General features: G+C 41.6%; 1 protein-coding gene across 2 annotated transcripts in view; it reads left to right on the forward strand.

The window, feature by feature from the left end:
• Positions 1-14,000, forward strand: part of XRRA1 (X-ray radiation resistance associated 1) — a 1,524,348-nt gene that overhangs the window by 447,473 nt on the left and 1,062,875 nt on the right. For both annotated transcript variants that reach the window (XM_044072671.1, XM_044072672.1), the window contains one exon: positions 9,900-9,997. In XM_044072671.1, coding sequence (XP_043928606.1) covers positions 9,900-9,997 — 98 coding nt within the window. The remainder of the gene's footprint in view (positions 1-9,899; positions 9,998-14,000) is intronic.

Consider the following 14,000-nt stretch of genomic DNA (forward strand, 5'->3'; position numbering starts at 1 on the left):
ACTTCTCTGCTCCCCAGAGGTCCTTTTCCAAGAACCAAAAGGGTCAGAAGAAGATGTGGTTCTGGAAATCACAGCAATCTCAGTCTGCTCCGGACAACCAGTCCTCTCGTGGCAGAGGAGGACAGGGAGGACGCCGCCCTAGAGGCAGAGGGGGTCCCAGGAATTTTGGGTCCAGAGAACCCTTCTCTGAGAGACCCACGCAGAACCCCTGAGGGGTTGCCCGACTGCTCCTCTCTGGAGGCAGTCGGGGGGCATTTTTCGAGGCACCTAGCAACATGGGAGTCCATAACGACAGATCGCTGGGTGCTTCGTATAATATCCAGAGGTTACCAAATTCCCTTTATTGTAAACCCCAAAACCAAAAGCCTCCCCGAAGTGCCACCCAGTCAGAGGGAGGTGGCTGCTACAGAAATTCAGCAGCTTTTACAAAAAAGAGCCATCCAACCAGTCTCCCCAGATCAGCTCGGATCAGGGTTTTACTCCAGGTTCTTTCTGGTGCCAAAAAAGACGGGGGACTTGAGGCCCATCCTCGACCTCTCTGTCTTGAACCTGGCAGTCCCCAAAGAAAAGTTCCGGATGGTCACGCTGCAATCTATTCTCCCTTTGTTACGGGAGAACAACTGGATGTGCTCGATAGACCTCAAGGATGCGTACTATCACATTCTAGTGGACAGATGCTCCAGGGGGTTTCTCCGCTTCCGGCTGGGAGCCAGTCACTTTCAGTTCAGGGCCCTCCCCTTCGGTCTCACCTCAGTCCCCAGGGTGTTCACCAAAGTCTTGGCAGCAATAGCGGCCCACCTGAGACTCCAGGGAATTCAGGTCTTCCCATACCTGGACGACTGGCTCTTCATCGCCCCAACAAGGCATCTACTCTGTTCATGCAGGGATTACTTCCTCAATCTTGCTCCATGCCTAGGGTTGACTGTCAACATGGCCAAATCCTCTCTGGCTCCTACACAGGTAATAGATTTCATAGGAGTGAGATTGGATTCCAGATTAATGCTTGCTTTCCTGACTCCAGATCGGCTTCAGAACCTGAGGTTGCATGTACAGGCCATCCTCCAACTCCAAGCCCCACTGTCGGATTTGGTCCTGAGGGCTCTAGGATCCATGGCGGCAGCAATTTCTCTGCTGCCCTTAGCCCTTCTAAATATGAAGGTCCTACAGTGAACCCTCCAGGTGCAATGGTCCCTGTCCCGCAACACCCTGTCTCATCCTATTCCCCTAAGCAGTGCTTGCAGAAGGTCGCTCGTGTGGTGGCTCCAGTCCCCGAGCCTCCACATGGGACGCCCATTCTCGATGCCTCCTCCCATCGCCACAGTGACCACGGATGCCTCTCGCCTGGGGTGGGGGGGGGTCACTATTCAGGCAGAACGGTCCAAGGCACGTTGAACGATATAGAGACCTCCTTGCATATCAATGTCCTAGAGATGAGGGCGGTGCTTCTGACGTTGCAGGCACTTCACAGCCTTCTTCCAATTGGGACGATTGCGGTACAAACGGACAACATGTCAGTTGTCTGGTACATCAACAAACAGGGGGGAACCAGGTCTTATCCTCTTTGTCGCGAGGCCATGAGAGTGTGGGAATGGGTGATATCCACCAACCGCTTTCTCATTGCAACGCACATTCCGGGATGGTCCAACATCTTAGCAGACAGGCTCAGTCGTTCAATTCTGACCCCATATGAATGGTCTCTCTATCCTCTAGTAGCGGAGCGAGTGTTTGCCCGATGGAGGCAACCCTGTTGCGATCTTTTTGCCTCTCCCTCAAATACCAAATGCAACAGTTACTTCGCTCTGATCCCCCCTCAGGGGAAGTCCCCGAGAGACTCTCTAGTACATGCTTGGCCTCCCGGTCTTCTTTACTCTTACCCTTCACTGCCCCTGATGCTAAAACTTTTACAGAAAGCCAGTCGGTTTGGGAGCAAGATGATCCTCATTGCCCCATTCTGGCCTCGTCAGATGTGGTTCCTGTACCTATGGTCTCACCTGATTCATCCGCCCTGGATTCTGGATCCCCTTCCGGATCTCATTACTCACCCTCTGGGTCTTCCGACCCCCAGCCTGGTCAGCCTCAAGCTGACGGATTGGGTGCTCCAGTTCCACTCCTGATAAGGACTCCCGGAATCTCCTCACCAGTCAAAGCTATTCTAGTAGCAGCACACAAGCCATCCACCAGAAGGGTCTATCGGAGTAAGTGGAAACGTTTCTCCATCTGGGCTGAGCACCGTCACTTAGATCCCTTTATGGTGCCTTTAACTTCAATTTTGAATTTCCTAACTACACTCTTTCATCAGGGGGCTAGCTGCTCTACAGTCAAGGTACAACTAGCAGCGATTTCGCACTATCATGTAGGGCATGAGTCGGGCCTTCTTATTACCTCCAAGCTCTGTAATGCTTTTCTCAGGGGTACCTTCCTCCTCAGACCTCCTGTCTGGGAGGTAGTACCGCCATGGGATTTATCTTTGGTTCTACAGGCCTTGACAAAGCCTCCTTTCAAGCCAGCGGCCACGGTTGATCTTAAATACCTCTCTTGGAAGACTGCCTTTCTGGTGGCCATTACTTCAGCTAAAAGAATCTCTGAACTTCAGGCTCTCTGTGTCAAACCACTATATTTGGCCTTCCATCAGGATAGAGTTTACCTCAGGATCAATCCGTCCTTTCTACCTAAGGTGTCTTCGGAAGCTAGCATTAATCAATCTATTAATCTTCCTGTGTTCTTCCCCAACTATCAGAACAAAGGAGAGTATCAACTGCATTCTTTGGACATGCACAGACAATTGCATTTTTATATTAATCGAACTGCTGGTCATAGACAATCCGACCAGTTGTTTGTCTCCTTTGCAAAAACCAATTTAGGCAAGTCAGTTTCTAAAGTTACCCTATCACGGTGGATAGCTAATTGTAGCCTCTTGGCATATCACAGTTCGGGAAGGCCTGCACCTCAGGGAGTCCGCGCTCATTCTACTAGAGCCGTTGCTACATCAGCTGCGTTTAGATCTAGGGTTCCCTTGGAAGATATTTGTTCCGCAGCCACGTGGGCTTCATCTCATACCTTTATCAGCCATTACAAACTGGATGTTGTCTCCAAAGGTAGGGTGTCCTTTGGCTCTGCAGTGCTCCGGATTATCCTTCCATAAAGGCCACCCAAGATTCAGGTAGCTGGGGACTCTGTCCCAAAGGTTGCTGACAAATGAAGTGCCTACTTCAGATTAAGAAGTTATGTACTCACCATAACGTTCCATCTGAGTAGGTATCTTCATTTGTTTGCAACCATCCCCCCCTCCTTCCCCCTGACCAATACGATTCTGACTAGGAGTTGTCCTAGATGAGTCCCTTCCGGGACATAGTAACAGTTGTTATATGGGGCAAACTTGATCTGAGGTCAGTCAGGGTTGGCAGGGGATTATGGGTAAAGGGAGGAGCTAGGAGCTCAGATCTATGCTGTGGTAGAAGTTGCCGGCTCGGATCCGAGATCGGATCCGTATCCCAAAGGTTGCAGACAAATGAAGATACCTACTCAGATGGAACGTTATGGTGAGTACATAACTTCTTCTTATACTCACTACAACAAAACTATTCCAGGCAGGGTCAAGGCCCACCTTACCATGGCCTTGGCTTCATCTATGGCTTTCTGGAAAGGGTTGGATTCTAGACGTATTATAGAAGCAGTAACTTGGTCTTCTGTACATATGATGACAAGGCTTTACCAGTTTAATTCCTTCTCTTGCTCCAGGTCAGGCTTTGCAAGGACCACTCTCCAGTGGATCCTGGGCCCTTCTCCTTCCTCCTCCCAAATGTATTAAGGAAGGGTAATCTACCCACATAGCTAAGGTGTACTGCAGCAGTGATCAATATAGGTTCATAGGTAAGTACTAGGCTAGCTGCCCTTGCAGGTCATTTTAAACTTAGCAGTTTCCCTTTTTTGGATCAAAATAACCTATCGCATTTGCTTATAGACTGGCCTTACTTATCCCATTGCCGATAATTATATATTACCCCAATGAGAATAACTAAGATCATACCGTAGGTAATTAGAGGGGACCTATGCATAGGATAAAGCATTTAGGAGCTGCCTTATGTCCATTAGTAGTACAGCTGTACTTGAATACAGACAAGAATTAACTTTGTTTTATGTGGATGGGGAGTCTATTCCACAGCAACAATACTCTTTGTGAGATATATCTGTCCCTCCAAACCATTCTGTTGATGTTACAGAAAAGGTTTAGATCGCTAGACAGAGTATTTCTCATGCCATTTGTTTTGCTGATATGTAGTAAATCCATCAGTAATGGGTGAGCTGACATTGTGTATGCAAGACACAGGTCACCTCTTAGTGCCAAGTATAGTGACAGGACTTTTAGTCCTTCCATGTAGGTCATTATGCCAATTATATTTAATAAGGTATCTTTGTGGGTGTTCCATTTGTTGCACATGTCTTGACAGATACATGCCAAAGGGGGCATTATATTCAATAACTGGCCTAATGAGGGCTGAGTGAAGGTGGACAATGGCATCCTTAGATCTAGACACAATCCTTTTGTTTATAAGCTGTGCAATATAGAAGAAGTTTCTTACAGCATTAGACAAATGCTGATGAAAAGTTAGGTTACCATCCACATAAATTCCCAAATCCCAAACAACTGGGTCAACTCTTAGTGGTGTATTGTCTATGCAGGAGTTCTGTGGGGTAGATGACTTCCCAAAGGATACAGTAATGCATTTTTTGGCATTCAGTTTCAGTCCATAATTTTTGCACCCGTTATTTATTTGGGCCAAACCTTCCAGCAGGATGGCTAAGCCATTTGGGGATTCAATGAAAACTTCTAGCTTGTGGTCATCTTCAAACTTAGTCAACCAGAGCCTGTTGGAATTGGCTTTTACCTCAGAAAAGTAGATGCCAAACAGGAGTGATCCGAGCACTGAACCCTGGGGGCTCCACTGGTGACTGGTCTCTTTGTGGATATAACATCCTGTATTTTGATTATCTGCTTCCTATCTGTGACCCAGTTGGCAATCCAGCAGGTAATGCAGGGGCTTATTCCCAATTTATTTAGCTTTTCTATTATGCCTGAGTGGGGAACTATGTCAAAAGCTTTAGCCAAGCCAAGGTATGCGGTATGTACTTTTCTGCCTTCATCTTTTGCATTGGAGACCTTTTCAAAAAATCCACTGGGTTGAATAAATGATCTGCTCTTGATGAATCCAAACTATGATGAATTCAAAACATGATGAACATAGTGTGGTTGTGTATGTAAACTTTCCATAACACTAGATGCTCAAATGATCACTGCTGCAGTAGTTGCTCCCTCCCTACATCTCCCTTGTTTTTTTGGTGTGTTGTTTATGCCAGGGTGTGGACATTTAATTTTTGTTGTTTCTAGCATTGCCATTTCAGGATTCAGCCTCCTTCTCTTTGTTGGCATGAAAGTTCTGAAGGGCTTGGCACCTAAACCTATCTATTTAGTCAGCTCAGCTCAAGCTGATTGACAGTTTGATGTGTGGTAGGTCCCCTAAAGTTTTGGAAGCTGGGTGGCTTTTATATCCTTGACAGGATATAATCTATATAGCTAAGTCTACTGCAGAAGTGATCATTCGAACATCTACTGTTATGGTAAATTTACCTATACAGCTGTACTTTCACCATTAAGCTATACATGTTGCTGTATTTTAGTTCAACAGTAGGCAAAGAAACACCCTTAGACATCAGATTTTCATAATTACATATGAGCTTATTTGCACTGAAGGTGAACAAAAGGAAACTGTTCTTGATAAAGTGGGTAAACCAGAAAATGTCATTGAAATTCAGTATTTAAAACATTACTTACTTCTTTGTCGAAAATAGCAGTCAGGATGCCTTCTTTCCTATGCAACACAATCCATACAAAGAATCTCTCAAAAATAGACAACACATATCCAAGACTCACAGATATTTTCCTGTAGCACCTTCACAGCACAAAAAGTAACAATTCCACAGGTAGGGAAGATGCCCAACAGTTTCCTACACAGGGAAGGCAAACTTCACTGGTGCAACAATGTTCCTTCAGCTTCCTTTGCAGAATGGCATCTCCCAACTTCCAAAGGTATTTTCTTCCACTTAAAGTTGCTGGGCCCTCCTATCCAGAAATCCCTTAAGGGTTATAAGTAAATGTATTTGTCAAGTGTACTCCACTTAGGTCTTATGTACAGCTGTTTTTATTCTCACATTACGTCCTGTTTCTTGCCTGTAAAGTCTGTACCTGTTGCAATATTATACCCTTTACTGTGCAACCTGAGCCCATTCAGGGCTTCCCTTTCTTCCCCACTGCTCCCTTAGCATTCCAAACTGTCAATGCAATCACTATATTATATGAACCTACCCACTGTAAAAACAGTGTTTCTAGCATTTGTAAATGGGGTGTAGGCCTGAGATAGCCCATCTGCATTCACTTGACATCAGCCCTGGTCTGACATTTGGTGAAGAGGTTAATGTTCCAAGCTATAGTTACTGTGACACAGGGTTTGATTCTGTTTGCCCTCCTTTGCCTCCTATGTGACCCTAAGCAAGTCACATAAGCAGACATTGCTCCTGGGTCACCCCTTAAAAGGGACTCTGTATGTCCTGTGGGCCAACCTGGTTAATAAACAGGATTATTATTTTTTTTGTGGGGGTTGGGGGTGGTGTAATGGTTAAGGTGTTTACCTCACAGACACAAGGTACGGGGTTTGATTCTCACTTTTGGAAAGGAAATTGGCTAGGCTTAAAATGACCCACAAGGGCAGCTAGCCTAGTACTTGACTATGAACAAGTGAACATTATTTTACACTGGAATGGCAGTGGATCAATGCACAGCACAGCTGAAAACATTGAAATTAGTGTCTATCTGTATAACTGTTAAAGTGATGCATGGTCCATAATCAACAAAAATTGTCTACCCAAGGCAGATAATGTTTAAAGAAAGATAAAGCCCATGTAATAGTTACATATTCCCACTCAGTTTCTGAGTACCTTCACTCTGATGCTTAATGTCTGGCTTGTATAACCAGTCATCGACTTGTGGTAGTACTGCTCTTAATTCTACTTCAGAGACATCTATGAACAGCTTAAACTATTTAGAGAAGTTTAGGGCTAAGAGGATGGGCTCAGAACACAGCATACTCTGTAACTTATCTAATGTTTGGTTGGTTTCTTCTATACATTTGGCATTCAGAGGGACCCTCCGCTTGGTTAAACCAGTTAAGAGGTATACTACAGTGATGACATTTGGTATAAATTTGCAGGTCTGGACTTGCTTTTGGTAGATGGTCTGAGCCAGTTATGTATGTCCTTTACCTTTTTTGCCTGGGGTTTTTACCTTCTCCCATACTGTCATGTGTGTAAAATACTCAGTTAATACAGCCATACCCAATGTACAATTGGCTGGATTAGGTATTAAATCAGCCCATTTCCAGGACATTACAACAACTTGGACCTTGGCAAGATGACTTTCCCCAGTCTTCAGAAAAAAATAACAACATTGTCAAGGTAAGCTGCTGCATACTTGGTATGGGGTTTAAGAATCCTATCTATTAGCCTCTGAAATGTTGCTGGCACATTATGAAGACCAAAACTGGATGCAGTATAAAACAAACCAAGCAACACTGATACTGGACAAGCGTTTAATAAAACAGAGCTTTCAGGTCAAACAAACCCTTCATCTGTGTATAAAATGCTAACACATACTAACCATATTTATACTATCAGAAATCACACAGCCATTAATTATTCAATTAAACAATCAATCTTAATTAAGAACAAAAATTTTAAAAGCACAGGTCTCTATTTCAGACATTTGTTTATATCTTGGTACAGGTTTTAAAGAAACAGTCTGATTTAAACCTGGTGGTACATCCGCACAAAGGCGTATTATCCTTTGATACTCCATCTCAGGCTTATTGTTCAAGTCTCCCCCTCATATATCCTTATACACTCGATCTATCACCCTAAAAGAGAATTTATGTGTATTCCCATATGTATTGATTTGCTTAACCAGGGAATTAGTGTCAGTCTTTCTCATTATTTCTGAATGGTGCTCAGTTATTCTTTCTTTCAGTTTTCTGGTGGATTTTCCAACATAAAATGCCTGACATCTGTTACAGGTAGCCAGGTATATTTTATTCATTGCAACACATGCTGCTAAACCAGAGAATACATAATTCTTCCTAGTTATTGGATGTTGAAAAATATTATTTTTGTTAATAGCATCACAGCAGCTACAGTTGTAGCAGGAAAGGGTACCTGATTTAACTGCTGTTACGTTATGAAGACCAAACAGCATTATTATATAATGAAAAGGGTCCATTGTGTAGGAGAATTCTGTTTTCTGCTTAGCTGCTGGAGTTAATGGGATTTGCTAGTAACTCAGTCCATTGTAAACAGAAATCTCGCCTTACCCAACTTTTCTATCATTTCACCCACTTTAGAAATGAAATAAAAATTGCACATACTGTTCAGTTTTTAAAGTCACTGGAAAATCTTATCTTCAAGTTTAGGAGTCAAAACAATATGCCTATTCTACTCACTCTGTGATTCTTCTTTGACCTCCAACTTGTGCATCTTTTCTTTTTCCACCTTTAGTGATTGATTGCCTTTGGGATTCTGGATTCTGATACCCACATTGCTTTAGATTTACTTTTTTCACCAAGGATAATCTCAGTATTGAGCTGAAGCAAATTAGTTCTGGCAGGCAGTTCTGGGACTATATCCCTGTTCTGGAATACCAGTTCTTTAACTTCCTCTCTTTAAAGTGCTGATTGTGTTTCTCCTATCTTTACTTTGGGACATGCTGTTGCATAACATTTTCAGTGAACACACTCACTACAGACACCTGCATTTTCTTTCCAGTCTTTCACACTTCTTATCATTGAATTTACACAAAACTCTGTAATAAAGACATCTGCAATGCTTGCTAAATAAAGCAAGGGAAATACTGGGGAAGAAGCACTCCATTTAAGAGTACAGTAGGATATTACACAGAACTTCAATATAGGTTAAGAATTATAATATCTATTTGCAAAGAGCACATAGAAAGAGCACAACAATAACATTTAACACATACCATTAAAGAGTATCAGATAGGGGACAAAGAGATTGCATTTGTGTCCGTTGCTGAAAACCAAATTCTTACAAAGTGGCAAGGCCCTTTTGAAGTGACAGCAAAAATGAATTTAGTTACAAAGAATAACTGGAAAATGAAAACTTAAACATGTTTAGCAGTTAATGTGGAGTAACTTCTTCTTGCTTACATTCCCATTTTAGTAGATCTTGTTAAGCCAGAGTGTGGACAAAGTAGCTTCCCTTTTTCTTGGGGCAAGAAAGCTGTGAGGTACTGGTGCCCAAACTAGAATGGTTTGGGCATATGGAATGCCTTAAGGCTTTGTAAACTGAGTGACCATTATATAACCTAAATAGCTTAGACTACTGCAAGAGTGATCTATTCAGACATCTACTGTTATGATTAGGGTTACCACCTATCCCTCTTTGTGAGGGACAGTCCCTCTTTGGGCAGTTGTGTCCTGAAAAGAAAACTTAAAATTGGCAAATGTCCTGGGATTTTAGGACAAAAAAATATTTCATACGTTTTCGTTAATAGTTGCATAAAACAGTTATTTTGCATCTGAAACACCTTCATCTTATAAGAAATAGTATAATCAACTCAAATGCTACAAGAATAAGCTTTTATTTTGACAAAAAAGTGAAACTCTGTCCTTTCTGTTGACTGTTGGTATGTTTTGTCCTGTAAAATCTGACATTTCTACAAAAAATTTCCCACATTGTGCATATGAAAAGATGGCAACCCTAGTTATGATGCATTTACTTACACAACTTTACGGCTCTTGCATTTTACAAAATTGTTGTTTCTTGCTTTTATTTATTAGATAACTTTCAGAAATTCCCATCACTTAGAGAACTGGAGCTGTCATTGAATGCATTGAGGAAGCTCATGATAAATCATGGAGACTTCGCAAAACTGCAGGTGAGGTGGACTTGTTGCACTTTGTATCTGTCCTTATTATAGTGCTAAATGAAAATGCCCTGGTCCCCAGTGACTGGTCTGTGAAGTTCTTTTGTGGTCTTCATTTTGTTCTGGACATTGCATGATGTATTCAGCTTCTGTTTCAAGAGAAAATCAAGTCCTTAACTTGCCATTTGACAGTTGGCCTAAAGATAAATATGGAGAAAAAGCTTACTTGACAGAGCAGTGGAGCATCTCCAGTCCACAGACATCTGACATTAGGTGTAGAATCAGTAGACCAAGTCAAAGATCCCCAATTCTGCTTCCTTCTTAGATTACACTCTTCCTCCAGTAGCATCTTCCTTTTACTGACTTTTAGTTTATACCCACCAGGTTGCTTAACTGCTAAGAGTTGCAGCAAGGTTGCTACTACACAGCCCCAGCTGAATTCCACTTTGAATGCTTTGCCTGGGAGAATGTTATTAATGTTGGCCAAAGATTTGAGGACTGACTTCCAAATGGCAGGTGTGGTTTCTGCTTATTGTAGTTTCTGACTCTAATCCTTCTGGAATTTGTGTTCAAGCTTTTTTTTTTTCAAGCAATGACTACATGATTATCTGTCATAATTAAGGACGCCCGATACAGAAGTTTCCTGGTAGACACAGCCATGGTCTGCCATCGAGCTTCTGCCCATGACTGATTTCAGGAATATACTCCACAGAGCAGAAATTATGTATGCATGAGAAAACCTTGTGCCAAGCAATTACAGAAAATGTTAGGGTCCCTCACTTTGCAAAATTAAATTTTCCAGCCCATCTTCTGGCTTTGGTGTCACATATGCCAACTACTTCAACTCCCGAAAAACTCAAAACCCCAATGCCCCTCCCTTTCTCTGTTCTGCAGTTTTCACTTTCTCCTTCTGTGATGGTACCCCTCCGTGTCTGAAACATAAACATCTGTGAAAATGGAAATTGTCTCTCTCCATTTTAGTTAACACTTTATACCAAAAAGTAAAATATGAGGTTACATTATGAAAATTGACATAGATAATGAATCCTTTTCCTCTTTTACTACTACTGATTTTCTTCTTAATAGCTCCTTCTTTAGGGAGGCCTTTCAGAATGAAGGTAGATACCGTAGAATGACAGAATACTTGCCTTCCTCCCATGAGGAAGATTTTGAACACCTGTTTGGAGCAAAATAATAAGGAAGCACAGTTCACCCTTCCTTTTCTATCCTAGAAATTGAAAATGAGGCCATGTTATTCACTTGGTTAATTATTTATTTTATTTTTATAAATTCATAGATTGTTACTTAGCATGCAGTCAAGGAAAACATTTAGGAGTCTAGCCAAATGTTCTACTTTCCACAGAACACTGCTCAGTGTTATACGTAGGCAAATGGAGGCTGAGGGAATCATACCCTACAAAGCAGGAATCATCTCATTAATCATATGCTTACTATGTCTGTTCATTTAGTTAACCAGGTGGGTAAACTGGTCATGCTGCCCTTCACAGACATGAACTAGACGAGCACTGAAATACTGAACAAATTATTCAATTATTTACACAATTAGAACATGAATGTTAAAACAGAATTAGTTACTACAGCACCAAAAGGCATTCTGTTTCAATTTAGTGAAAAAAAAATCAACATTTTTACTGGCTAACTAAGGAATGTAAAAACCTAATGAAAAAAAAAGGATGCAGCATGGGCTGTATGGAATCAAAGTAATAAAGAGCAAGATATAATTACTTTTAAGCAGCTATGTAACCAAGCTAAAAAACTAGTTACCAAAGACAAACAGCTGTAGTATAGTCAGCTACTGCAGAAGCACAGAACTAATCCAAAAGAGTTTTGGTTCCCATTGCAACTGTACTCCCCCCGGAACAAAAAGGGAATCTAAGGTTTCATAAATGCCCCTCCCTCTTAAATTGCTGAAGACTTTACCATCCACTTCATAAAATCGATAACTGATCTTATCACTAAAACCTCCAATACCTGCCACTCTTCCTCTTTATCTACCCCTAATACTTCCCATTCACCTGATCCAGACCCTTCTCACTCTCCTTACTACCATTGCACAGAACCACCTTCTGAGAACCATCTCACTTTCACCCTTCAACCAATGCCTACAAACCTAATAAAAAGATTACTGTGCAAACTCAAACCCTGCTCTATTTCCGCTGACAGCCTTCCACCAGCATACTTAAAACTAGTAGCTGACTCCACAGAATATCCAGTCAACATCCTGATCAGTCGAGTCCAAAGTACCCAGTATCTGGAAAAAGTCCCATATCATCCCCATTCACAAAGGAGGTAACTCCGCAGAACTTCCAAACTTTTGACCCATAGCCATACTGGAAACATGAATTAATCTTTAACTCATGAATTTCTTACAGCATAACAACCTCCTTACAAACACACAACATGGTTTTTGTCCCGGCCACAGCAAAACTACAGCCCTCTTAACCTTCACCGACTTTGTAAACAGAACTAGAGACTCAGGTTGCTGTATCTGCACTGTTTCTTGACCTCTCAAAGGCATTCAATACTGTGTCTCACTCTTTACTCTTAAATAAGCTCTGTAACCTAGGAATTACCTCTCCTACACTAAACTGGCTACACAGTTACTTAGAAAATCGAAAACAATCTGTAAAATGGTCAAATGTTATCTCCCCCTTTTTAGCAAATCCCACAGGAGTCCCGCAAGGATCTATCCTAGGACCCTTACTTTTTAATATTTTTACTAATGACCTTTGTACAGCATCTGCTAGTGGAACATTAATACAACATGCTGATGATTCCACAATAATCTGTACCTATCTCACACTACCCCAGCTTCTCGCCGATACTCAACAAAGCTTCTCTGCTGTTGAATCCTGGCTTACCAACTGCCAACTATTCCTCAACCTCCCCCCCCCCCCCAAAGAAAGTAAACTGCTTCTTTTTCGGCCAAAGAACTGTACTACTAATCTAAATAGCTTCAAAATTCTCTTTGCTGATAACACCACAATTGAAATTGTCCACCATAGACGGTCACCTTTGTTTTTTTCTTTACATTCAAAAAACATAAAGAAAACCCACCAGAAACTTGGCACACTTTACAGAAACAAACACACACTAACCTCTTCTTCCAAAACCACCTTTGCCAAAACTTTCCTTCTACCCTCCATGCTTTATGCCACTTCAATACTTAACCAATTTACCGAGCTCTTCTAGATCCAAAATGAAAAGTGCTTCTCTCTATATAAAAACCCTCTACGACAGCTGGACAAAGCCTCTACTCCAACTATGTTGCAAAAGCATGGAACTCTCTTCCACTTATTGTGAGAACTACTACTAACCTACCTGCCTTTAAAACTGTACTGAAACAACACATGTTCAACTCTTGGCTGTGCCCTTGTTCTGATCCAGGCTAATCTCTTCTCCAGATCACACCAGACTGTAACACTTGTTCACTCTCTTTCTGTCTCCATCTGTAGTCCATTCACTCTGTATCATTTACTTGCATATCTATATCAATTACTTGAGTAGTTACCATCCATCTCATATCAATGTACCTGCTTAATTGTAAGTCAGGTAATTTGTTGCTATCTGTATAAAGTCTTATTTTTCTAAGTCTCTGTATGTTATTGTAACTCATGCTATTTTTATGTTATCTGTATAAAGCTTACACATATCTGTATGTAACTGGAGCATCTCTCCCCAAGCTTCCGCTGAAAATGAGTTATTTCTGACCTAGTCAAATATTCCTGGTAAACAAACATCAAATAAATAAATAAATACATTTTTATTTATATATGAACTCTTTGTTTTGTTAGAGTGTTTTTTTATTGAAGCTGGCTTTGTGGCTCTGTCATTCTGTTATTCTGTGGTTCTGTCACACACACTCGTGAGACAGCGGAAAAAAACCCCAAGTGAAGCTCATCATGTTTTTCTGCTGTCTCGCAAAGCCAACTTCAATAAAAAGCTTTCTAATAATGACAGAGGGACAGTATTTTACTTTTTAAGTAAAATATTG

This window comes from Protopterus annectens, chromosome 5.part0 (genome assembly GCF_019279795.1).
Source record: "Protopterus annectens isolate FY-2018-M chromosome 5.part0, PAN1.0, whole genome shotgun sequence".
NCBI lineage: Eukaryota > Metazoa > Chordata > Ceratodontiformes > Protopteridae > Protopterus > Protopterus annectens.